Here is a 27,518-nt window from a genome sequence, read left to right on the forward strand (position 1 = left end):
CCCCAAATGAAGTTATGCAAATCTGATCGACTAAAGTAAATGTTTCATAAAACCAATGACTGTTTAAATTGTGGGACTAAATTGTTTGTATATAAATATTACCTTTTATATTCCATTTGAGTTTTATGTAGATGAACACATTACTTTAATGACCTGCATTTACAGAGGGAGACGGGGAGAGTCTGACTCTGAAATCCTCAGCAGCCAGATGGCTGCCTTTTCTTGCATGAGATTAAAAGATGTTTCTCATTCACAGCCCTGCTTCGGAGGCAAATTAATATAGCCAGCTAAATTGCTTGTGTTTTTGGAATAAAATTTAAAGAGAACTTTTTAAAGCAATTGGTGTCACAGGTTCCTAGAGCAGATTGCTCTCCAGGTACAGCATGCTGGTTTTAAACATTCAGTAATTAATGGAAAGTATTCCGTGTTAATTGACTGCTTCAGGAAAGGGAAATATAATGACTCCTTATTAATCATGAAAAGAGACATACAGCACGGAGGCACTGCAATAATTGCACTAACGGTTGAGAAATGTTAATTAATGAAAAGAACAATGATGTAAGAAATTAGCTACATAATGTTTGCTGCTGATGGAGATTGTGCTTTAAACACATTATTTAGCATGGCAGCCACTGGAAGTTGTCTTAAATAGCAGACACCTCTTACCCTTTCCTTCAGTGAGCTCTGGAATTCCGAATGTTGCTCGTGTTTTGGTTTTTAATGACCCAAAATATACTCTCCAAAACTACATTTTCTGAAGCATTTTCAGTTTGAACTTCTGAATTCAGATTGACAGTGTTTGACTTACATAAAAAATATTATCCAAGTGTAAGAAAGCACGTTAGTGTTTGTGTGGTGGGGAACTTCTTGTTAGATGGGCTGAGCTAAATCGGTTTGCAAAGATAACTGCATCATGACTTCTATCCCCTCTTTTAATTTTTCCACTTTTTAACCAATAACCTGTCCCCTGAAGAATTTAGAGCAAGCATCCTGTCATATTTGTGTCTAGCTTGGTGTAAAAATTCATCGGCTATTATAATGCAGAGCAGTTCTGGCAAGTAATCCAACACCAGTGGTATGGAGCTCCCAGTCATTAACAGGCTGAAGACCCCAAGGTTTCTGCCATCACACTGTTGTTGCACCTTTAAGACAGCAACAGGGTGAGACATACCCATCAGCCTGAAAACCTTAGAGCAGGTCTAACTATTGGTTACAAGTAAATTGCCTAGGAGTGTAACTCTTATTTTTCTCTTCGGGAACAGGATTTGATTCTTATGGATGTCCTTGTATCTGCATGATCATTTGTGCAAGGAAGAGTCAGCCCGTGAAGCTTTCAAGAATTATTCACAAGGGTTTTGTGGGAATTTTGGCCACCTAAGTCATGTGTTGTCTTGGCTGTTTGACTAGGGAATGGTACTAATGTATGAGAAACGGTAAATAAAGATAGAATAAAAAAAGCTCTCATTTTACGTCTACCATTGCAAGTGTAAAATTACAGGAAAAAAAAAGAAGATTCAGCTAAAGACATGCTAAGTGAACATTCATCAAACAAAATGCTTTTATAAAGAACAGCTCTCAACAAGAGGCTTCTGTTTGCAGTAACACAAGACAGAAATACATCCCTCAAGTCAGTGGCATCACAGCAATCTAAAACCATCACAGAGGGAGAATCAGCCCGTGGGGGTACAATAACCCAACAGTGCAGTGCTTCATGCATCATAGGACAGTGACAGGAATGGTTTCATCCCTCCAAGCCACGTGCTGGCCTTTGAGGATTTTCCCAGGGCAGCTCTCTTGTGGCCGTTCCTCCACCCATGTGTTTTATTGCTCCTTTATTTCTTTTCCAGATGGAACATCCTTGGGCTCCAAGGTGCTCTCCTCAGCTCCTTCATCGAACCCATGTACTTGCACAGCATCATTGTGGGAAGCCTCTACCACACTGGTCACCTTTCCCGGGTAATGAGCCATAGAATAGAAGACATTGGTCAGCTGCCAGCGTCATACCGGCGCAATCAGCTGCTTCTCAGTGGTAAGCAAACACCTACCTGCAAGACAAATGATCCCCTCTCATCACTATTTGTGCTGGTCACCAACAGGAAAGCTTACTTGTTTGTAAGTAAACCGTTAGGTCCTGCCTTCTTTTTTTCCTGCAGAGTATGAATTTGTAGAAGGAAGAAACTGATGCATTTAAATCCAGTTCCATTTTCATATGCAGTGACCACAAAAAGGATCAGTAGTGGATATAAGCTCACTAGGAAAGCAAACACTGTACGAAGAATGCTCAAAGTGGAAAAAAGTGTTTGACTAAGTAAAAGATTCCTAAAAACTGGAGAGGAAGTTTTTAGTAAATTTTCAGTTTAACCCTCTCCCAACCTGCTCTCCCTCACCCAGCGAACATACCATGCCAGCCTTCGCATCTCTGGCGCCGTGCATGCAGCCCCCCACCCAGTGTCCCTTACTAGGAGCCCCTGCTCCTTCACCATCGTGTTTGTAGCAAACGGCCATGAGAAAAGGGCTGTTCGTTCGTGCAGGAGACCCTGCTCAGCCCAGGAAGGCACGGCTGCCATCTGATGAGGCTGCTGCCTGCCGTGTGAGCATCTCCACAGTTTCCAGCTATCTTTTGGGCTACTTTCACTGCCACGGCTTCTCCTTCCAACCTCGTGTCCCTGCCCCAAGTCTCAGGTCCTTTCTTCTCCTTTCCCCTGACTCTTACTTCCTTAACCCCCAGCAGGCAGCAGCTGTCTGGCCTCATCCCAGCAAAATCCCACAAAGTCTTGAATGCCTTCAGATCCTTATGAGACGTGTAAGTGCTAAGGGCCTCCAGTTCTGCACAGGATTAGACGTTTGTTTTACTCTTAGACTCTGATAATTGTTCTTCAGGAGGATTCACCAAGCCATTGATTGGATGTCAGGGTTACAGAGCTGGGAGGTCAGGATGCTTTAGTGGAGTACACCATTGCCTTTCAAAGTCCTCTAGGTTCCTCAGTCAGAAGACTGGGTTTTTTATCACTTATTTATTTCATGGGTTTGGGGATTGGTTTTTGTTTGTTTGTTGTTGGGGTTTTTTTAATATTTCCTTGTGACAAAGTTAGTTTGGCTGAAGCAGAAGTGATAGTTTAGCCACTGGGGAAATTCTCAGGTTCTGTGTGGTTTAGTACATCTGGCAAGTGTAATGTGCATGTACATGTTATGATGTGAGTAGGTCAAAAGCTGTTCCTTATTGGAACAGCTTGTCTCCATTTTTTAACTCTTCAGTGCAGCTAGCCAAAGACTGCGCAACGCAAGTATGCAGGAAACTGTGCTCCACGCCCCTCCTCTACCTACGTCCCCTCCTGTCCCTCCTGCCCTGGTCCAGTGTGGGCATGGCTCAGCTCCCTCTTCCCTCCTACGCCACATCATGGGAGGGAGGAAAGGACTCACAGCTGGTCAGGAAAACTCTCCCTATTTCCCAGACCTGGCTGTTATTTTGGCAACACACCCCTGTCTGCCAGAAGCCTCTGGATGTCCTGCTGGGGCAGCTGCTCTCATCCTGTGCCAGCCCTACCTCATTGTAAGTCCACCCATATATCAAGATCAAAATGACACCCACTTCCACTGTCTGCAGGATGTACAGAGGAACCACTTGACCAGTTGAAGGACTGAAAATACCATAAGGGATTTAGTCAGAGATTTCACTGCAGAACAGCTATTGCTTTGCTGGATTGGCCTTGCAGAGTAAAAGTAATGGCTCATGCTCGGCACAAGCACGTATTTATGTCCAAAAGTCATTGTGAGAGATTTCAAGGGAGTTAGAAATGCATCAGAAGGCCCTTGTGTCAGTTTAAATATCTGCATGTTTCATGGCTGGCTTCCTTCTTCCCACAGGCTTCTGTTTGGAAAAGCTTTTGTTTTGCTTTCGGTTGTGTTTGTGGATTTTCTTTCGTCCAGGAGAAGCAGTGGGAGGAATCTGTCTCTCTCTGTCTACATTGTTTTTGTCTCTAAAGCCATTATTTGTAATCTTCCCTCCCCCACAAATCCCAGGGAGCCAATACTGCTTAAAAATTACATTACTAAGGCTTATGTTCATTTCTCTTACCTGAAAAACTGTGCTGACAGCATATCCAGTGACTGAGGAGATGGGCACCTCACAAAAGCCATACCAAATGCATTAGCCACCAAACCTCAGCAATGTCAGCCAGGCAAGTCCACCTCCCACACTCGTCTCAGAGATCAGGCCAGCCAGGGGTTTCAAACCACAGGACTCTTTCAATTATAAGGATGCCAGTTACTTTGTCACTTGGAGCCGTACAAACATTTCAAAGGAGAGGAAAGTCATGTTGTGTGATGAGATATCCTGAGATAACATCGTTGCCCCACAGAAAAATAATCGGTGAGGTTTTCCACTCACACCAGTCCTTGCCAGGTGGAAATCCACTCATTCACTGGGATTACTTTTGGGTGTATTTTTTTAAATAAAGAAAAGCCCTGTGTCATATTTATTTCCCATTCTATCAAGATCAAGGCTATTCTGAAGGGTATTCTGAAGAGGCATGAGGTTTTGCTGGGGGAGAGAGAATGAGGAGAGTCTTCAGTTGATAGCCCACAGTATTTAAGATCATATTATTTGTACAAAAACTTTTCTTTTCCTTGCAGTTTCTACAGTCTCCTATTATACTCTTTATTATGTTGGTTTTAAGGAGGATCTTCTATATAAAGGAGATAAAATTATGTAGATTATTTGGGTGTTACCTTTCAAATCAAATCAGAACAATTATCTGTCAAAAGAAAAACATGAAAGAAGTGTTAGAAAAGGATCAAAAACAACAATTGGAGACTATATTTAGGCTCTATATTTGTGTCTGTCATGAGTCTTATGTTTTTTTCTTTAAAGCCTCTTTTCTTGCATTTAGAAAATTATGTGAAAATATCTTCTACTTACCTAAATACATGTACTTATATATGATAGCTGGGAATAGAAAGCATGCAAGCCAAACCAGCACGGAGGGTATTCCAGGTACTGGGACAAGCTCTTGGCTCTCACAGTAGTCCACGAGAGCTGAGAGAGTCCCCAGGCTGGGAAGGGGTGTAAAGCCCCCATCTGATGGGTGCCCCCTCCATGCAACCTTTCCATCTTTTCCTCTGGTCAGTGTTTTCACAACATTTTTATTCATTTACTGGCCCGTGGCAACTTTGCACGGCAGGGTGTTCGCTATCATGGTTTTTGGCACTTAAGTCCTCTAAGCTTTTGGGTGCTATCTTGACAGAGAGTAGTGCATAGTGTCAAATAGCTGATTTTGATCTGTTTGCATCTTGTTCTGTATAGAAGCGTTTGAATAGCACCAGACAGCTATCTGATTTTCAGGCTCTCAGTTTATATCCTGTTGCCTAGGTGAAATGGAGTTTCAGATGCAGACTGATCTGTTATCTCAGGGGGGAGAAAAATTGAAAGAAGTATTAATATGACATGAATGTGTTTACAAATCCAAGGTGAGGTTATGACTTAGCTGTAATTCTCTTCTACACATGGTAGCGAGTTCAGTCCCAGTGACTGACAGGATTTCTGCAGTTCCAGCTTTGCCACCAATACACAATGGTTGTGCCATATAATTTTTTTTCCCTTCAAAGGCCACCTTTCTCTCTCCGTGCATGCTCAGTCCCACCTGGCTCTTGAGCCTCCTCCCAGGGCAGAAGGGACAGGAGGAGAGCATGTCCCTCACTGACATTGTTTCCCATGGTGCTGAGAGGTCCCAGGCAGGAGGCAGGAGCTGGCAGCATCCCTGCCACAACCAGCTCTGCACAGCTCTCCACTTCTCCCATGGTCTCTCTCAAGGGCTTACCAAGATCAACATGTTTAACACAGTGATGGATGCTGCATTCCCACCAGCTCCCATCTCCTCCCATTCTGCCTGAGATCCACACGTGTTCACGGCACGCAACTGTTCTGAAAATGAGATTCCTGAGTGAGAAGGGCCAGTTTGGAAAGGAGGGGCTTTGATCTCTCTTCTTTAATCTCCTCCTCTCTGAACAGCCCTTACCAGTACTTCTCCCTCCCTGAAAAAGTTCTTTGAAACCCTTCAGCAGAAAATGCAAAGGACCTTTCTCTGTTGCCTTCCACCCAGGAGTGATGAAAGCAGGTCCCGCCAAGCTGTGCAAACCATGAGCTGTTACTGGAGCTGCTGCAGGCAGGGACTCCAGTGGGAGCTGCCATTTGGAAACAGAGACACAGCCCTGGCGCTGGCCTTGCTGTGGCAGCTGTGCCAGGCAGCTCCTGCCCACCAGCATGGTCCCCACCTGCCTGCTCACCACAGTGGCTTTTGTTGTCCAGGTTTGCAGGCTAGTGGCCCACACAGCAAATTAGTAGAGATGGACTCAACAGCTGGATCCAGACACGTCATCCAATGCCCATCTTTTCCAAAATATTCAAACTGCTTCAGGTCACTCTGTCTTTTCCAGCCTTGGAAGCTCCCACTGTTGGTTCTTTGCTCCCAAAAGCACTGAGCTGGGCAAGGCAGAGCTCACTTGGTTGCATTTATCCTGAGCTGGAAAATAAACCAAGCGCTCCCTTTATTCCTCTTGTTTCCTTGGAAAGACTCATCTTTCCCTGGTTTCAGGTACAAGAAATGAGAAAGTGGCAAGACTCATGGAAAGGTTGAACTACACTAAATGGTTAAGAAGAGACGGGAATTTACCTGATTAAAAATAACTGCCTCTCAAGTACACACCCACACCTGGCCTTGCAGCCCTGATCTGCATTTAGAGCCAAGGGAGATCTCACCCACGTGGGCAGTGGACTCCAGTGTGTGATGTCCAAAACTGGCCGTGTGAATGACACAAAGGTCATACAGTTACCCCAGGTGACCAAAAGCATCATCATTGTAGGTGTCTAAAATTAAAGAAGGTGCATTCCACTTAAAAATGTCCAAAATATTGCTGTTAGGACATGAACTAGCTCTTGAAGAGATTGTTGCACCCGTACAGAGTAGGAATCTTGCATGTAGACACAAGGTGGGCAGCAAGGGTTTTCTGTGTAGGTTTGTGATGTCTACAAGGTCATTATTAACTTGGATCTAATAATCTCTCTGTGATGATGAAATGCCTGTTGTATATTTTCTCACCCACCGTTTATACCCTCTGTGATCCAGACTTCCCATCACAGTGAAGGCCTCAGCAGTTAATAGTAGATAAATATGCTGGACCATGGATATCTCACCAGAGGAACTCATGGCAAAAGTACTTTGCTGCTTAGTTCCTTTTAAAAACCAGTTATCCCGTTAAAGCCTTTCTGAACGATTTCACGCGGCGGCAGCCATCACATGGCTGTCAGTAGGATGCACTACAGTCTAATGGCTTTCCTTAGGCTAATGAAAGGTTTGCCTGCAAGGTGGAAAAAGATCTATAGGAATTGCTAAATTCTGTCCCTCTAAGGTACTCAGCCAAGTAACATTTAACCGATGATGACAACAGCACATACAGTGCACAATGCCAGCGTGTTCGCTCAGAGATGTCTCATGTACCACAGTGACCCACCACATGTTAGCAGCCTCTGAAGGCTTTGAGCTCGAGATGTTACTGGGGTCCTTCTCTCCTGCTAGGGGTTAGCCATGCTGATGCTCGGCAGCCTGGAAAATCTCCCAGCTTCAGTGTGAACTGGATTGTGGGGAATGCTGACCTGGAGGTTATCAATGCCACGACGGGGAAGAGGACCTGTGGGAGTCCCTCACGGCTCTGCAAGCACATGTTCTTTGATCGGTGGGCAAAGCTTCACGGCAAGGTAGGTCTGATGCACTGACAGGGCACTGCTGCCAGCCCTAGGTGGGCTAGTCCTTACCCTGGAGTCAAGCCTGTTTTAGCAATTTCATGATGAAGCTGAAGCCTCCACAGGTGCCCTGCCTCCCTCCTGCTAGGGCCTAGGAGGGGGTTAGGAGCTGAGAGTCTGTGGAGTCAGCTATGGGAGCTGAGAGTCCAGGGAAAGCCAAGAGCAGAAACCCAGGCAGGTTTGGAGGGAAGATGGCTGTTCTGACTGTCCTTGGTGATGAAGCCATGCTCAGACCAGCACTCAAAAGCCAAGAGAGCATTGAGCATCCATACAAGCACAGCTGGGTAATTTTTTATCCATCTCACCCCAAGTATCCCTTTGACTTTAAGGGGAGTCTTCAACTCACTAAGTCTTAGAAAGCCTGAGGGAAGTTTCTTTCATCACCTTGGAGGCATCTACCTCACTTCATTGTTCCACAGGGGTTTAGACTCCCAACCTAAACTGCTCCCAGTCTCACCTAACAAGAGTGAGATGTGCTATGGATTGCCCATTTCCCTCTTTTTCCCCATTGTCCCAGATGTGCTGATAAATCCGCACAATTCAGCTGCTCCTCTCAAGCTGCATGGCCAGGTGCTGAAGGATCTCTGATTTCATTACACTCAGCAGCAGTACAATTTAATGGCATTAAAACTACAGGTTGTACTTAATTAAAATGACCACCACCCCTTGACAGCCCTGCTTTCTCAAGGGAAGATATCCATGAACTCCCCTTATTTGAAATGACACCGAAGTCAATCTGTCCTCACGCTTCAGTTACCTCCTGCAGACAGGAGACAGTGTCAGGACAGAGAGATGGCCAAAAACTGCAGGGTGGAGCCTAGGGGTGTTAGACATATAGGAAGAAGTGTGATGTAGAATAAGAAAATTTTTTTCTTGTTATTTCTGATGCCGGAGTCACAGTTTCTGCTCTTGCCTGACCCTTCATGGAAGTGCTGGGGAAGAGAAGGACACAAACATCAAGGTGGTGAGCCTGAGCCCGTCACTTCCAGGAGGAGCAGCAGGAAAAATGGAAAGTGTCTCTTCAGCCCACTGCTTTCATGGCTACAATATTAATTTGCTATAAGGAGGCCTGTCAAGAATTGTCCTGCAGTCTATGTAGAGTGGGAGAAGATGATGAGGAGAAAAAATTGTTTTATGAAGCGCCAAAATCTCTCTCCTATTGGGAAATGAGTGGAAAACAAGGCATAGTGGTGGCAGGGAGGTCTGGAGCCACTTTAACCTTCGAAATCATTCAGGAAGGCAAACAGCCAGGCAGGGTGGGGAGGTATGAGGACAAGCTCAAAGGGATTGTTCGGCTCTTCAGGAGACTCCAGGGAAGGAGGCTGGTGGGACTCATCCCATCCCAGGCAGAGGCATCACCTGTCTTAGGAGGGACCCTGAGCCTGGGGGTGAGCAGAAGGAACCAACCTGGGCTTCCTGCCCAGGGCTCAGTCACAGTTTGGTGGCACAGGTCACAGCCTATTTCTTGCGCAGCAGGCGGCATGGGAAGGGGGGTGAGAAACACTCCCGCTGCCCCCAAAACACAGGGATCCTCACAGGATCAAGTTGGGCAAGCTGGGCTCCAGGGCAGGCCATGGCCAGAACTGTGGCCAGGAGAGCTGGACTGCCCCTGGCTCGCACCAGGGATGGGGCTGGGGTGAGCTGGAGTGAGTAACTCACGGTGAGCAGGGCACCTTGCTTTTGATGAAACTAAGCATTAGATGATAATATCATTGGTGTCCATGTCTGGGGAACAAAGGGTGGCTGGACAGAAGCCACCACCTGCCAGGCCAGCCTGTGGCCCATTGATGCCCGGGCTGGCAGCACGGTGCTCCCTGCGCTGGCTGGGGCAATGCACCCCTGGCCAAGCAGCCCCACAGTGTGCCGGCACCACGAGGGCTGGGGCAGCTCCTTTCAGGGTACACGTTCACCTTTTCCTTTAATTTGTCTGCCAGCATCTCTCCTGTTTAGGCAGAAGGAAGAGAGTGCTCTTTGCTCACCAGGCTGCGCTTTGAGGGTGCATTTTCCTTCAGGATGCTATTTCCCTGCCTTGAGAGTGTGGGGCTTTCACCTGCCTGCTTGTTCTAAGGCATTTTCCAGGCTTTGGGTTTTTTCATACAATATCAAAGCCTCACTGCTGTTTCGGCATGGTTAAGTCCTGGGCAGGTCAGAGGAGGTCATTTATTTAGTCCTTCTGCAGAGCGAAGGGTGCTCGCTCCTGCCCACGTGCTCCGGGTGATGAGGGGCAGTGGGCATGTGGCACTGTCCCCAAGGCAGCTCCCGGCAAATGGCTCCAGTGTCCTGGCAGAGCACGTGGTTTTCCCACACCAGCACAGATCCTGATGCCTGATTTCTGCCCTGTCCTGGGCAGGTTTTGCAGCATTTCCAACCATAAGAGACTAAGGAGAGAAAAGGGGTGAGTGTGGGAGGGCACCCTCCTCCTTGTGTCTCTTGGCATTACCCTGGAAGCACCAAGCTGCTCCGCTTCCCAGGCTAAACTGAGCACATTCTTTAAAGATCCTCAGAAAGGACTTTTTTCTTTTTTTTTGTCCCTAAAAATCATCTTAACTGAGAAGCAGAGTTTTGCCTTTGTAAAATACAGCAAGATTTGCTACTGCCTATGCCCACTCCGAGGCAAAGCTCTTTACCCTGTTCCTCTTCACAATGGCTTGAAACCATGTCACAGGCATTTATTGCTTCCCTGTTTTTCTGTTGTTAAACCCAAAGCAAACACACAAAGCACAGTGATAGTTTGTTTGTTGCTTATGAAATTTAGACAGGAAGATTATACAGCTACTGAAGCCTCCTGTTTCTTTTGGCTCATCAGTTGATTTTTTTATGATTTTTTTTTTCCCCTTCCCTGATTTTTGTTCTGCAGCTGAGCACACGAATACCAAGCCATGGAGACATGCCATCGGTGTACAGCGAGGCAAAGCTGGTGGCTCAGACATACCAGTCTGTCAAGCAGCAGCTGTTTAAAGCATTTCAGAAAGCTGGTCTGGGCACCTGGGTGAAGAAACCCCCAGAGCAAGATCAGTTCCTACTAACTGTATAAATCACTTGACACCTTTGCTACATGACTGGATCAAATCAGCTGGAGAGAAGGCTAGGCAGGATGCGTGAGCCAAGAGAACTGAAGCCGTTTGAGATCTAATAGCAACCTCCATGGGAATATTTGCTTTTAACTCTGTATTGGAAATACGTAAATAGAAATGTGTCTGATGCACTGAACTCAACTTTAGAAAACTGCTTTTTCATGATCCTTTCCCAAGAATGTACCTGCCCAAATTATAATGCCACCCCCACCAAGATTCTGCTTTTCATTGTTTATTGCTGTCGGTTATTGCTGATTTGAGGCATTAGCAGGCCACCTGTCTGATCCAAATTTGAGTGTTTTCCCTCACACAGTCAGTGCAAGAGTCATTACTGAATAATGGAAAATAGTGAGCAAAGATGGAAGTACCCCAGGCACACGGCATGACAGCAGGTCTCAGAGCATCCATAACCATCCACACAAAAAAGGTGTCTAACCTCTATGCAAAAATCATCCTGTTAGCTGCCTAAATCTGGGAGAAAGAATTTGGACCTCAAAGGTATGCAGCATTTTTAAACTCAGTTTTCCACTGCTGGATCTGAGCACAAAGCCTGGTGTCAGGATTCCCTTGGTTTTCACACTTATTCCCTCCGACATCTTGGACAAACCACTTCCCACCATATCTTCAAATCTGGCTACAAGTTTGGCGTGCTGCAAATTTTAATTATCCAGGCCCAGTTCATCACACGTGCCCTTTAGACACAGCCAGGATGGAGATGCTTGCCAAGAGGGTGATTCAGCCCTACGCTGCCTGCAGAGGTGCACAGCTCCGCAGCAGCTGCTGGTGGAGACTGGTGTGGTGATGCTCCTAACTCTGGAGCTTCAGGTAGCTGCCTAAAATCAGGCAGGCTGGAGACAGGACCTAGAGCCTCAGTTTTCCAAGCTTCTGATGATCCACAGCTCTAAATTAAGTGAGTGTGAGCTCAGGATGCTCCGTACCTCTGAAAAATTGCTGAGTTGGGTAGCCACAACTAAGACATCCCAAACGAGACAGCACGTTTGATACTTGGCTCGTTCCTGCCTCAATTTCTCCACCTGTCAAATGGGGATAATAACACTTACCTGCTTCACATCTAAGGAACCTGGCAGGGTCAAAGTGCTCTGGTCATCTGCAACTGCATAAACCAGATTCTGTCAGTTTTGCAGAGTTTTACCTCCCCACATAATCCAATTGAGTTAAGTGCAGCAGATTATAACTACAGGCTTGGGTAAGGTCTTACTTCAATGGAAGAGCTTCTAGAGTCTCGCTCTGTGTAAAAGCCAAGCAGTACTATTACTCATGTTCGTCTGCAGCCTGAAAAGCAGGTGGGCTTTTTTAGTTAGGAGACGAGTATCACCCAACAGTTAAATATTTTCTTCATAAATGTGGCTGGGTCTGATAGAATCTCATCTTTGAGATATCCCAAACTTCATCAGAATGTAGAAGATACAGTCATGGGAGAACTGAGCTTTGACAGTCCCACTGCAGAACCAACCTTCAAATGCCCTGTACATTTCTTTCAGTTTTTGGTTTTTTAAATGACAGGATTTGCGGGTATATAACTACTGGTTTCTCTTTATTCCTGTGATTCTCTTTAAATCTGTATATAACATGCTGCTACTGATTTGTGATAATTGTCTTGGTATTTTCTCAGAACTGTCAAGCTGAGTTACTTTTCAAACAACACAAGGCTCATATTTTTCCATGTAATTTCCTTTACACGGGAAACTGTTCCTATCAATAAAGATAGATGCTCTTTGTATAGGGTTTATCATGTTTGGAGAGCCATATACAGTAAATACATTGTTTATTGATGCCCACAATAGAATAGCTACAGTATTTTGATGAGATTTTATTTTTAGATTATAAACTACAAGATGTATCTATAGTGTCTTGTATAAAAACAATTGTGATAAACTAGAATTTTTAAATTAGATAAAACAAAGCTCTCCCCTTCCAGAAACCTTTTCAGCAAAATAATACATTCCGTATTAACTACCAAAAATATTTAAAAATATATCCTTAGAGTAGAAATAGTTACCAAAAAAAAAAAAAAAAACCCAACAAAAAAACCAACACACACAAAACAGAAACTTGAGACATTTCAATAATGGAAACATCTTGTGTTCACCACTCTCAATTCTTTGACCACTTTGTCATCTCTTCTGATTAACATTCAGAATATATTTGGCACCTTCTGGGGCTTCCCAGTGCCTCCACATGGTCCCATCCTCCAGCGCAGCTGTCACTGGTGCAGACCTTCAGCGTGACCTGGGCAGCAAACGTGCCCAGAGGGACAGTGGGCGGGCAAGGGGTCAGGCTCATGACTGGATGTGCAGGAGAAGCTGCAGGTGACACTGGCAGTGGTGGTCCCAGGGGCTCCAGCTGCTCCCACCGAGGGAGAGAAACCACAGGGCAACCAGATAGGAGGACAAAGTTTTTCATGTGGAGATCCACAGGGCAGGGGGATCTTTTCCTCTCCAAAAAAAGAGGTCTTTATCTAGCACACAAGAGACCTCAACAGCTCCTCCTTACATCTCCCTGCCCTCATTCATCCTTCCTCAGTCCTGGCATGACATTAGCTCAACTAAAGCATATAGCTCCACAGGCCAGTGTTAGAGCTACTGTGCGAACAAAACACTATGCCTGGTTATTTTTAAGGACAAAACAGAAAGTGTGATGGAGTTGAATTATCCTTTGTTGCAAGAAACACATAAATGCAATCCTGGATTCAGCTGCCACAACAAATTTAGTATTGGGGACCAAACCGAGTCCCCACCACAAATGGGCATCAGCTGATCCCATTGAAGGCAACAGAGTTGCACCTGCTTGCACTAGGGTCTAATATGACCTTAAATGTCTACTTCTTCTCATTACGTGCAGCGACAGGGTGTGATGGGACCACATCCCAGAAGCACACGACCAACACGTAGCATTACCTGAAGGAAAGGAAAAAGTGCTCAGTAGTAATTCTTTAGTGAAGATTCTGTACATAACACGCATGAGTGAATGGCAATACTGTACTAATGGATGTACATTTGTAATATTTGTAAAAAAAAAAAAAAGAAACAAAAAAGACAACAAAAGAAAATAAATCTGAATTTACATATGTGAATTTGCTGCTAAGTTCTGTAAATTGCACTTCAGTGATACCTGATAAGTGAATGTTTCTGTTAAGTGAATAAAATGCCAAGTAAAATTGTTCTTTCACTGTTTGTTGACCATTTTTCACTGTGGCTTAGCAGTCAGTTTGAATGTGCTCCAAAATGTTAGTATGTATTATATTTACACACACCTTCTGTAGAACTACAGGCAACACATTCTTACTCAGTTTGTATTTGATACACTGTAGGAATCACACACTTCCACTGAGAGATGGATGTGCCCATTCATGTAGAAGAAGCCATACAGGGACACAGCCTTATCCTGGAAGAAGAGTGAACTGGGTTCCTCTCTAATTCGATCCCTGCAGCTCCAAGATCTTTCTTAAAAAATGTTAAGTATGTTTTTGTAAACTCACACTGCACGGGACTTGCTGCTTAAGGAAACTAATGTGACAAACAAAAGGTCAGTACATCCCTGCAGATTTCTTCTTATTGGTGGGGTGGCCTGGGTTTGTTCTTGCTTTAAACTGCCAGTGTTCAGCTACAGCAGAACAGTCACACTGAGCCCAAATGACACCATCCACACAAAAGTTTAAAATGTATTATTGTATGAGCATCACATGGTGCCTCAAGGTGATTTCCATTGGCCAGTCCTCATAGAGATCACCAGTGTTACCAAAGCCTCCAAAGCCTTCCAGAAGCACCTACTGTGAAAATATAAATAGACTAACAGTGAAAATTGCCTAAAAAGAGATTCCCCTGTCCCCCTCCTTGTGAAGATTTGGTTCCAAAATGAAATTGAGCCTCACAGCTCACAGGGAGCCCCACCAGCTGACTGGCCCTGCAGCTTTTTGCGTGGTCATGTTGATGTTCATGTTCATGTTGAAGAAGTCAGTGCTGGACCCACACAAACCATCCCATGGGTTTCATTCCTCAGCATAGCAGGGCAGGGGCTATGCATAGGTTTATTTTCAAGCTAAGACTTTGCTGCAGTTACATCTCCTTAGCTTGGTTCTATGTCTTTAGGTACTGGGGCAGGATGAAAAGAAGGAAGGAGAAGAAAGCATTCGCAGGGGGAGGATGTCTGTGTGGAAAAAGTCACCGTGACCTGACCTAATTCCACCACCCACGGTGGATTTTTGCCATGAGTAATAAAAGCAAAAAATTTTCAGTGTTTGTAAATCTCAAAGTGTGCTTGCACACATAAATTTTACTGCTTTAACTGAGTACAGGGAAAACAAACCCCATAGTCCCTCCCTCACCAAAGCCTTGGACACAGCATGCACTTCCCTACTGGTAAAACTGGTCATGGCAATGTAGCACTGTCCTAAACAAAGGAGAGAAGTTACACCAGTAGAAAGGCAGTTTGTTCTGCTATCCACCCTCCAAGTGATGAGCTTATCATTATTTTGGTGTTATAAAATGTAAACACCCAAATTCTTCACTTGGCAAAAGCCATGCACAGCATCAGCTTTCCTCGCAGAAGGGCTCTGGAGGGCCCACGCTGAGACCAGCCCCACTGCAGATGCAGGGAGCAAGCACAGCCTTGGCCATGAAGGGCAAAAGATGGTGAGTAGGTCCCTACAGGGGATTCCCAGCAGCCTGACAGCCCCCCAGACCACTCCTGGGCAGCTGGGCCATGGCTGACATCACAGCAGGAGGCTCCCAGCCTGTTTGGAGGATGACTCCAAAAGTAGCTGCTACTGCCTGACCATGGCAGACAACATGACACAATTTGGCTGCTGAAAACAACTACAAAGCAGTCATTAGGGTAAATTGTATGGATGGATTCTGTGTTTAATCTCATTAAGTTTAAAGGCTAAATACCAGAACTGCATTTAAAACTCTACAGTCGTACACCCCAGCGTCGTCAGGAACAGTCTTTTCTTTTCCAACTGTATATTAGAAAAACAGCAACATAAAACATGAACAAGCTGATGTATCAACGAATAGAGGGCTTCAGAGAAGTGCTTGTTTCACAACTAAAGTAAATAAGTCCTTCTGCTGCAGTTAAACCTTGATAGCCATGCTTGTGTGTTGAAGAATGAAATAGTAATTTAAGAGCTTTTTAAGCCATTTGATTCATTACCATTGTGCCTACTTTCCAGCCCTGACACCTGATTACTTTGGCTGGTTTCAGCTTGATCACATGGATACACCAGTTTAGCTGGAAATCTGGGTGAAGTCAGAGAAAATCTGAGGCTTTTTAAAAAGTAGTAACAATCTGTTTGGATACAATAAAAAAAAAACCCAAAACCTAACCAAAAAAAAAAACAACCCCAACCCAAAACCAAAAAAAATCCAAGACAAAGACATACAAGCACATGCACACATATAGACACGTGTGGTTTCTTAGTACTCCAGCATCCTGAATAAATAATGTGGCCTTAGAGAAAGAGGCTTAATAATCGTTGCCTTTTCAGCAATGAAACAGTTCTGCTCAAATGCTTCATTCAGTCTGGCTTTCCTGGTAATTAAATCCTCTATTAGAGAAGTTTATGTTCTATTTTATCAACTTCCTTTGCAATACAGAATTACTTCCACTAGACCATTAAAGTCTTGTTCTGCCGTGGAGAGGAAAAGGTCCTGTTCATTTTCCTCTGGCCCTGAACAGATGCCTTCACAGCCTACATTGCCATGAAACGATCCAAGCCAAGAGGAGACAGCTCCTTCCTTTACACCCAATGTTACCAAAATAACCTCCCCCAAAGGAAAATAAAGATATGAAGAATGGTACTTACTGTTGGGTCTGATTAGTTCCTATGATAGACTAACTGGTGCCTACTCCTCCTTCTCTTGGAACTTCAAAGTCACATTCAGGCGTTGGCAGAGGCTGTTATGTGACAAACCACAAAGGAGGTGGTTTAGCTGCAGTGCCCTTCCCTCCCAGCACCACCCACTTAGCTAAGTAAAGTTGCTCACTCACTGAAGAGTGTTAACTCTTAAATCTAAGACATTTTTACTGTGGGTTCTATAGTAATTTTTTTTTCTAATTCAAATTCCTTGTTCACATCCTGGTCTCAGTAGTAAAAAGAAGCATTTTCAGGATTAGCAACAGGTGCCAGCATCTCCTTGACACCACAGACTCCTAAAATTCTGACCATCACACAGAACAGCAGGACTTGGGCACCTAAATCTCAAGTTTCAGTGGGAAATGAGGTGGTATAAAAAGGGACTTGTCATCCTGCCTCTCACTATCAATACCTAAACCCCATATTGCTGGGTACCAATCTCTGGCATCAAATGTCCTCTAGAACCTACACATCTTCTTCTGGACATGCCTTGTCTTGGTTGCCTGGTGTGTGGCCTGGTGCTGATCCCCACCGTGCTTTGACCTGTCCAGATTCATGAACTATACCTACACATCCCACCTGTGGTCCTCTCAAAGCTTCCACAAGACCACATCCCAGCAAAAGAGGAGGGTCCTTTTTCATTGAGTGAGTCAACTGATAAATCCTTCAGGCTGATGTCTAAAGGGACAGGCAAGTATTGTAATGACCAGAAAGTCAGGCACTTGAGAAGGAAGGTATGGAGAAGGTTTGTCTCACATTTATATAATTTCATAATAAAAAGAAGAAGGTAAATTATTTTTTATTATCATTTAATAACTTTTTGGCCTGAGAGAGAACAAAAAAGACTTGAAAACAGCTGGTTTAGGGATAATTACCGGTGAAAGAAGCAGATCTGTGTTCTAGTCTAGATTTTACCCTCTGAAGTGGGAAAGAAGTGTGAAGACCCCAGATAGGGAGCTCCTGCCTTCCAGGTGATGAGTTCACAACACCCAAAACCCTTCATTGTGCAGGGACCATCTCCACCTTCACCACTTCATCCACCCAGAGGATAGGTGTTTAGTTCAAATCCATTTTCTAAGCTTTCCAGATAGAGAAAAGTGGTTCCATGACGTGATTCATGCCATTTAACACGGTGTCTAAGAGTTGTGGAGAACTTACCCTCTCAGAGGTCTGGCCTCTCCCCACTGATGGGAGAGGGAACATGGATTCAGAGGACTGTGCATGGGGAGGTGACTCCCAGCCAAAGAGTGTGCAAGCCACAGGACCTTCTGTTTCTCTGTTTTAAAAACCAGTGACTATTCCTTGTCACAAGGAGCTGACTATTGAGTATTAATACTATTAGTCTGTAAGAAAACAATATAGTACATATATATTATATGAAACAGATGAAACTGCTTTTAAAGTTAAATGTGAGCATTTCCAAATTCTGGAAAGTAGGCCTTCCAGCCATAAGTTTTGGTGGCTGACTAAATTAACATATACATACATATTCAGAGATGTGATGAGGAATTTTATTCTTAACAACTTTGTTGCCATCAAAATCATTGAAAGAGTCATTACTGGCAGCAAGCAACAGGGTTAGGTTGATACCAAATTCATGTTTCAACTTGAGAACTAAGAGAACTAATTCCATATGAACCGTTTTCCTGTGCCACAACTTGGTTCCTAGCCCTGACGCATCTGCACTCCCTGGAAAACCAAAACCATCCATCACTGCCAGCTGAGCCTTCGCATTAGAATTTCCTTGTGGTGGCTCAGCATTTCCCAGATCTATTTTTTTCATATCTGACCCAGTAACTCTTTGACCCTCTAACAAGTGGAAATACATTTGAAGAACCTTTCTCCTTATTTGAAACATTTGCTGTACAAGTTCAGCCCTGTTTTCTGTGTGTGGCTTTCCTAAAATACTCTTTTATCTTCTTGTTCAGTTATTCAAGGGGTGAGGCAGAGATCAGAAGTAGCTGGTTTCTCCATCTATTTGGCTCATTGCCTACTGGTCTCTCCTGAGGAACTGTGGCAAAAGCAAAGACTGAGTCATTCTGAAAACCATCCCTTTTCACCCGAGGGGTGATGCGGAGAACACTCTATCCCAAAAGTGTCAGTGAAATGTACAAAAAAAAAAAATTGGCTCACTGCACTACGGGATTGTCCAACTAAGGTATAACTCTGCCACCTTAATGCAAATATATTGACTTCCAAGGACTCAGACTAATGTAACTGAGCAGAATTCCATATATGAAGGGAATTGAGGGGTTAAGTTCACATGATAAAGGTACATGAAAACACTCCATCATTCCCTCTCCTTGTACTTTTGCAGTGCAGCTCAATGATTTGCACCACTGAACACCGAAGCAGCCTGCTAGTGTCTCTAGACAAGGCTGGCTGAAGATTACCCTGTGAAATGACATTAAACTGGTGAAGCATTTTAGTGCTTATGGGATTGGCCAGGGAGAGCCATACATTACTTCTGCTGCTAATTTCTCTCCCCTTTTGTCATTCTTCCTCCAGTTTTCATGGGAGGAAAGCTCTATTCAGCCATTGCAGTAAGATTAGACAGACCTTCATGGGAAGATGGACAGTTTAGTGTGGTCCTCCAGATAACACAGCAGATACCTGCCCCAGGACCAGGGCTGTAATGCCATTTTAAGCTTCCATAAACATGCTCAGTTTCTACTCTTACATCTTTCTCCTTGCCAACCCTCTCTACAAATTGCCCTGACAGAAAGCTACACGACCATGTTCCAAAACAACCGTTTTTGGTGTCACCATGCCACTGAGGTCAAGTGCTTTTGGGTTCCCCTGCTAGGACTGCTGAGTGCCTGCTGCTAATAGAGATAAATGTAAAACAACACACGGAGAAACAGTAAACCAAACTAAAAGTATGCCTTAAATGAAGCAGCTCTCTCCCATCTTTTACAGGGAGGTTTGCAATAGCTCCTGACTTCACTGTTATTATTACTGGCTGAATGGCGTGACAGTCTTTCCACTCTTGAACCTGTCTGGTTTTACTGTGAGAGGGGTCCTGAGACACATGGGGACAAACTGCTGCAGAGTTGCTAGGTGTGGAAATTTCTTGGGCTGCCCTGTGCTTGTTGCCTGGTGTCTGCAGCAGCTGGAGAGCTGCTCGTGATCCTTTGCCTTCTCCAGCCCTGCATGTCTGCTCCCTCCACCTGCAGCAGGGCTGCAGGAGCCTCCATCAGATGTGATTACTGTATTACTGCCACTGATGATAAGACAGATCATGCTTATGAGTCATACTTTAGTATGTGCAAGCCAGAGAAAAGAAAACTGCATTAATTTATATTCATTAAAATAAATTAACAGACTAGAGCCCTTCAGTCCTTCGCATCCTTCTCCCTGAGCACTGGCAGCAGGAGCCTCTGTACTGGGAAAATGGCAGGAGCTGCCCAGAAAAAACAAGCAAACAAACCAGCCACACCTCGGAGGGCCTGGCTTCGGCTTTGCTTTTCAAAAGAAAAAAAACCCTCACTGTACACAGGGAGCCGCTGCAGCCAGTGGGCTGGTAGCTTTAGCATACATATATGTTTGTGTGTGTGTGTGTGTATGTATTTATATATATTTGCTTAAGGACTGAATCCCACATGCTGAACTAGGACATGGATGTGCTGAAATAGGGCACATCAGCTGCCCTGTGCCTTCCCCACCAGAAAAGGCAGAGGTACAGGGCTATATATCCTGCTGTTTAAGCATTAGTTTTACTTGCACTTAAACCAGGACTGCCTCTGAAAAAAAGTATTGCTCCCTGTGTCATTCTGTCATTCCCCACCTTGTCCCTGGCGCTGGAGTCCAGGCGGGTGCCCAGTGATGCAGAGCAAAAAAGCTGATCCTGCTGAAAACCTGGTAGCCTTTTCTTTCTCTTTTTCAGCCTGGGATATTGTTTCAGTGCTTTGCCTGGTTCACCACAGCACCACACACACACCTGTGATGAGAAAGTGCAGGGGACAAAAAGGAAGGCAGGTGAAGGGACCTCTCTGCATGGTTATGGTGACAGTGATGCTGCAAATGCAGGTCCCCCTACATGCTGATATGTACACGCAGACCACCAGCCCTCACCTCCCTGCGAACACACTGAACTGAAAAAGAGCTTACAAACAATGCTGGAAAAATGCACATGTTCACTTGTGAGGTCTCTGTTTGTCAGAGCTCCCCACTGGAGAAACTGCTGTTCTCCTTGTGTCATCATTTCCCTTCCTTGGAAAAAACTCTTTATATGTCTGAATACTTTGTGCGATGGCAGCACCGCTTGCAGGGTAAGAGATGTTAATCTATTGGAAGAAGCTGGAAAGTCTGCACATTGCAGCCCATCGGCAGCCTGTAAAGCATTCACCTAGGGCACAGTGCAGGGGGGTATTCATGTTGATATGTGGATGGGGGTTTCTTGCTGCCTGTTCCTACTGAAATATAATGGAGTGGTTGCTCAGACAGGCACCATGACATGAGCACCTTTATTTAATACGTTTCTGTCAACTGGAAAATTGTGTGCATTCGTGGATGTGGCCATTTAATGTATTTTGGTTCTTTTTGAGACTTCCCACCCCTCAGAATAACTCACTGCCTGCTCCCCTCCTGTTGTCTTCCACAAAACTGGAGCAGGAATATGCTGTGAGGAAGGATGCGTGGTTTATAACCCAGGAGAAAGCAGGAGGCAAAGCAAGGCCTATTCCCACATGCTTCTTTCCAGGCTTCAGGAAAGTCACACAGACCTTATCCTTATCCTTACCCTTATCCTCTGCAGGGCCAATAAACACTGAACTGTTGCTGAAGTCTCTTTATGAATGCGCTAGGGCTAGAGTTGCAAGGGTTAGACCAGCAAACAGAAAAGTTTTTTCCGCTACATCTGAAGTCGAGTCAGTATCTGCTATTAATCAATCAAATAAAAAACTGAGCCAGTCTTCTCTGCCTCTGTGTACATCCCCAAAGGGCACAGCCCCATGAGATAGGTTCAGTCAACCTCACTGCTTGCTGCCCCAAAAAAGGGAGATCCCCTTTTCTGCTTCTCCCTGCCTTCCTTTCCCTGCATCTGCCTGCACCTCCTGCCCTCACCCTTACATCCTCCCAAACAGCTTTGAATCACTAAACATGCAGAAAATTGACCCAACAAAAAATAAGATAAATGTCTCAGGCTAGGGAGCTGAAGTCATCTTCCATGGGGTCAGGAGGCTGCAGAGCCAGGGAGGCGGGGAGCGGGGCAGGGGAGGTGAAGAGGGATGGGGATGGTGACATGAAGAGGGATGGGAATGGTGACATGGAGAGGGATGGGGATGGTGACACAAAGAGGGGATTTTCCTCCCCCATGGCAAAGAGCCATTAGCTCTGTAGCCTTATGCTTAAGCACCAGTAGTTTCTGACTTTTTTTCCCCCATCTTGCAATGCTGCCTGTCTCTGTCTTCCCTCACTGCCTTTGAGTGCCCTGGAGCTGTCCTGGGTCATCTCCAGCCCCAGGGAAACTTCAAGTTCCTACGGGCACTCAGTCAGCACAGCGATGCCTCTGCCCTGGCAGCAGCCCCAGGCTCCAGGGGAAGGGGAAAGCCAGCTGAGATACCAGGGATGCCCAGCCCAGATAACAAATGACCAACAGCAGCATTTGCAGGCATGGGATAAGGCCAAGCTTTTGGAAATGCTGATCTCTGCATACAAGATAGTGCGTGAAACACAAGTGACAAGAGGACCAACCTCACAGCCCTTGCTGCCCCTTCCACTTCTTCTCCCCTCACCTTCACTGAGTGTGCCACAGCTTTTCTAGGGCATTTCTTAGGCCACGTTGAAGATTTTTTTTCCTAAAACTAGGTTTTTACACATAGGTTAGGTGTTTATTGCTCCTAATGGACCCATATTAGCTGTAGTACGTGTAATCCATCCCCTGTCCTTGGTAGCAGTGGATGGCACATAGCTTTTATGTTGACCCCTTACTGATGGGAAACTGAGGCACAGAGTGCCGAGGTGGTCATGGGAAAGTCCTGCAGGTGAGAAGTGCCTCGGCCAGGCCATGTGCCCTCCGAGCAAACACCGCACTCCACCGGGAGCCTTCCTGCCCTCCAGTGTGGAGCACAGCAAGGGAAAAGGCTCTGCCCTGCTGAGCCACACATGGCGTGCAATGCGCCCGGGCAGCAGGAGTATCATCATTTCTTTACTTGCCCTCAGGAATCCACTGTCTAGGAAGGCTGGGGAATCTTGTTCTTGCAGGACTTTCAGTGTAACCCAGACAAAAACCGGTGAGGAGCGCAACACATGTGTCTGACTCAGCCCAGTGGTGAGACCACACTGGATCGTCTGAACTGGTACCCTAAGTCACCTGAGCTACAGCACCAAAATGTTTCCTTTCAATGCAAATCAAGCCATGAAAGAAAAAGGATGGCAGCTAGCCAGAAAGGGTTTAAAATAAAACACAATAAAATACATTATGGAATATTTAAATGTAAAATGTATTACTACGTCATAGCATGTTATGGCATGTAAGTGATAACCATAGCACATCAGTAATATGTATTATCAGCATGTATATATACACGTGCACACGCATATTTTATAATAGGCACAAATAATATACCATTATGCACCACCTGATGTAACCCATATTTTTGGCACATCAAAAAACAAGATTGAAAACCCACAAAGATAAAATTCCATGGAGTATCTTAGCACCGCATAACTACTTATTTATTTACTTATTTATTTGTCTCTAAGAAAAAAAGACAACTAAGAAACGTCCCAGTTCCTTCCCAGTGGCAGCTCAGCACTTCAGTCACCCTCACATAGGTAAGGCACAGGGAAGCAGCCAAAGTGGGGAGGTGGGAGCCAGAGTTGACTCTCATGGGCTCCTCAGCACTTCTGTGCTCAGGACTGATCCAAACCAAAGCTTCCAGGTGTACGTTTCTCCCGGCCTGCCAGTTGCTATCTGGCATCCTCTGTGTTTCACTGCTGCTGCATTTAGGTGCAACATGTATTTTTTCACAACTTTCTATCCATCACCCGTAATGTATAGCTAAAGTGTTTGGCTCCAATGCATTTACATGGTAATCAAATCATTAGCCTGGGGGAGGCATAACACATTAATGACTTTAGAAATGTTGGTTAAACTCCAGTCCTGATCAAAGAGACCAAAATTTATTGTCATTCCTCTAATAGCCATGTGGTAACCAAAATGAAATCAATTTGATGAAGTTAATTATGTTCCCATCTCCATCAACACGCTTAGTACAATTAGGTGGAATGAGCTTCCCCTGCTAGCAATATGATACTGTTAGCGCAGACTAAAACACTTCAACAGCACCAGCCAGGAAACACTTACTAAAACAACTTTTTTTAAAATTAGAAACTGCTGGTTCACCTGAAGCTGAATACTCCCAGGAGTCTCCATACTTCATGCATAGGTCCTGGGCAGACCTCGCAGGTGGACGCTAGCGGAGATCTCCCCTGGAGCACAGAGCATCCTTCTAAGACTTTGCCTGGGCTTTTGGACATGCACAGTCAGGTCCTGCATCTCCCTCAGGGGCTTCCTCCTGTTACTGTGGAGATGGTGATCACCCCAGGGGCACTGCTGGTCCCTCCCCGCTGAGCCATGACCAGCCATCATAGTGAGTGGGGTCAGTGGCTTTTTGGTGATCCAGCTCACTGTGTCCAAGCCAGGTGCAGAAGGATGCTGAGGCAACGCTCTGCAGGGAGGTTTGGGGGCAGGGAGGTGGCTGTTTCCAGTAGGGATGAGGCTAGGATGCAAGATCCTCTCCAGGCATTCGCTTCTCCCAACAGCTGGAACGTTTGCAGACTTTACACCCTGTGTCTCCATATGCTGACACCTAAGCACAATTATTTTTCTCTCTGAGAGGCCTTTGTATCAGCTTGGTGCTGAGCAAGAAAAGCAAATTAAATCTTTGCAGAATAAGAAAACCTTCTTCCAACTCTGAACTGACTGGGTTCAGCATTCCTCTTAGCATCAGCTTTGCAGGCAGAATATATCGGTGCCCATGCTAATCAAATAATGGGAAACCTGATTTGTTAACATACTCATTCCATTTGTGAATATTCAGCTGATACTAATTTAATTTATTCTGAATGTTTGAAAACTTCAATAATTGCAGGGATTTTAGAAGAAATGACCCATATCTTTTCAGTGCAGACCTTCAGCTACCCAATAACTTTTGCCAGCACTTTGAAACAGAGGTAAAGATTAAGTGACTTAGGAACCTGAGACTGATTTTTGATCAAAGCTTTTGAAAACTACTCTCAAAGTTTCATTCCCTATCTTTCAATAAACAAGATGCTTTGTGCCTGACATAATCCTGCCACTTGGAAATAAAAGTCATTGTATTTCCTTAGATTTTAAACTCCTACACAGTGTTCATATCTTACAAGCCAACTTTCCAACAGAAAATTATTTATTACATTTCTATGCAATTTCTCTCCTCAGATTTTCAAAAAGACCCTTTACAGAGTCATAGTCCTGTGTGGTACAGGACATTTGACACAGGTTTTCCAATAGCATCCATTGACATCATAGCAAAAAGGATTTTATATATGCAGGAAAGAGAGGCCCAGAGAAAATATTTGTCTATTTTATGTCCTTTTCTCTTCCAGGTGTGTCCCCCTGTGTTGCACTCAGAGTCCTCCCTGGGCGCATTTTGAACAAACGCAGCCTGTATCTCCTCTGCAATTTCCAGCAGAGCAGGTCTGGCTTCTGCAGAGAAATTCTGAGGTCGAGCTAATGGAAACTGGTGGGAGAGGAAGATGGGGAGATAGGAAACCACAGCACCAGGGCAGCCAGGGCCAGAGATACACACCAATCCCACCCTGTGACAGCTGTGGAAATGGGCCCCACACCTCCTGATCTGCAGGCTGGGACTGTAGGCAGAAAATCATCTGTTCCTCGTAGCACTGAACCTCCTAGATCCCTCTCCTGTCCTCATGAAGGACCATGGGTTACTCCTCTCATGATGTCTATAATTAACAAATTAACATAATAAAAACCTGTCTAAAGCTATGAAATATGAAGACAACCTATCTGGCTCAGGAAGGTCCTGCTGCTGGAGGCTGGGACAATATTCCTGAGAAATATCACTGCCTGCTTGCCCGGTTCTTACACTGTGCTCTATAGGCATCCATCGCCTGTTGCCAAAAACCAAAGTGTGGGGTAACTGGGGGGGTGTCGGCCCAACAAAGACATTCTGTAATGTTTTTACATTAATCTTATGCATCAGGATCAAAGCAGGTACTCCCTTGGGTTTAATCTGGCTTGTTTTGTGGTTTCCATAATATTTCATTAGACCTTGCCAGACCTTGAGGCTTTGAGGTATTTTCCAGGTGGAGCTACTAGTCCACGGTGCAAGCAGAAAATAACCTCAACAGAAGCTGAAGAGCAGAGTTGATGCGCACGGTGCTGTGCATTGCCACCACAAGCACATCCGGAACTAAGGCTGTAAAACAATTAGACCCCAAAAAGGTGATAGAAATCTCAAAGAAGAAACTACATGAATTATTCCTGTGCTTAATCACAGTCGCTGGTATTCTCAGGGGAAATACTATGATGAATAAGCAGAGCAAATGATCAAAATTCTTGTGTAATGAGCCCTGTGTTAATTGCCCTGCTGCCCATTGAAACACAAAAGGTGCTAATGAAGCACGCAGTCTCATCAGCCCCCAGACTGGCTTTCGTTAGGCCTCTGTCTAAAAGTCATGTATCCAGGAGAAACCGCAGGGTACAGGGAACTCCAGTAAAGGAACTCATCTCTCACCTGGAAGTGAAACGTCCTTCATGGGGACCTGACTCTAAACGGGCTGTATGAGCTAAACTGTGCTGCTAGTGCGCCATCGGCCATCGGCCGCGGCCTGGAATAACGCTGGGCTCCTCCTGGCACCAGGTGGTGGTGCCCATCGCTCCCTTACCACCCTACGGGCCACTCCAGACTTCACAACAGCAGGAGGGACAAAGGCTGGATTTTTTCTCTGTATCAGTGGGACAAGTCACTATCGCTGGAGTTCTGGGAGTTTTTGCTGGCTGTTGTATTGTGGGATTTAGGACATATCCATCCTACTGAGTAAATCAGCTGTAACTCAGATACCCATGCCCCTGTGTGAAGCTCACCAGGGTTACCATAACCAAAGACCATGGCAGGTGAGGAACAAATGCCTTCAGAACAGAGGCTGGGCAGCAGAGTGGCCCTGGCGATGCTGAGCATCTGCTATTTTTTTGACATGCAGGGGCCGGGGAGGGGGGCATCTGGAGTTTCTCTGGACCTGCGTGAAGGTTACTTTGATCATCTGAACGGAAGCTCACTCTGACTGAGATTTCCCTAAAAAACCAATTGTTTATTTTGGCATGGCACCTCTGGTTCTCCAGTCAAATGCCCCAAAACAGACAACAAAACCTTTGTACTTTTCCCACGTCACGGATTCAAGCTGCAGTGATAGCTCGCAGCAGGGAGAAGGACATGGAAGGCAGGTGTGGGCATCCTATGCATACACCAGGCCGTGGAATGGACACACCAAACCCACCCCCTCAACCCACACAACACCGAAATTGGGTCTGGAGGAACTGCCTTGAAAGACTCAGCCATCTGCTGTTAGTTGGCAACAGCCAGCAACAACAGTTATCCTTCCCCTTCCTGCTAAAACACTTTGAGATCCCTAGATGAAAAGGTACTTCAAGTGCAAAGTATTTTTGCTTATGAAGTATTTAAGGCACATCAGTCTGACACACAGAACTCATTTCAAACAAATGAACGGCCTTTGAAAACATTTTATGGACATTATTTCCTCTCCA

The 27,518-nt window shown here is 45.1% G+C and overlaps 1 protein-coding gene across 1 annotated transcript in view; it reads left to right on the forward strand.

The window, feature by feature from the left end:
• Positions 1 to 12,902, forward strand: part of ADARB2 (adenosine deaminase RNA specific B2 (inactive)) — a 319,264-nt gene extending 306,362 nt beyond the window's left edge. The window contains exons 8-10 of the mRNA XM_056338476.1: positions 1,848 to 2,029; positions 7,572 to 7,750; positions 10,653 to 12,902. Coding sequence (XP_056194451.1) covers positions 1,848 to 2,029; positions 7,572 to 7,750; positions 10,653 to 10,829 — 538 coding nt within the window. The 3' untranslated portion in view covers positions 10,830 to 12,902. The remainder of the gene's footprint in view (positions 1 to 1,847; positions 2,030 to 7,571; positions 7,751 to 10,652) is intronic.
• The last annotated feature ends 14,616 nt before the right edge of the window (positions 12,903 to 27,518 follow it).

Source organism: Falco biarmicus, chromosome 4, assembly GCF_023638135.1.
Source record: "Falco biarmicus isolate bFalBia1 chromosome 4, bFalBia1.pri, whole genome shotgun sequence".
In the NCBI taxonomy this organism is placed as follows: Eukaryota; Metazoa; Chordata; class Aves; order Falconiformes; family Falconidae; genus Falco; species Falco biarmicus.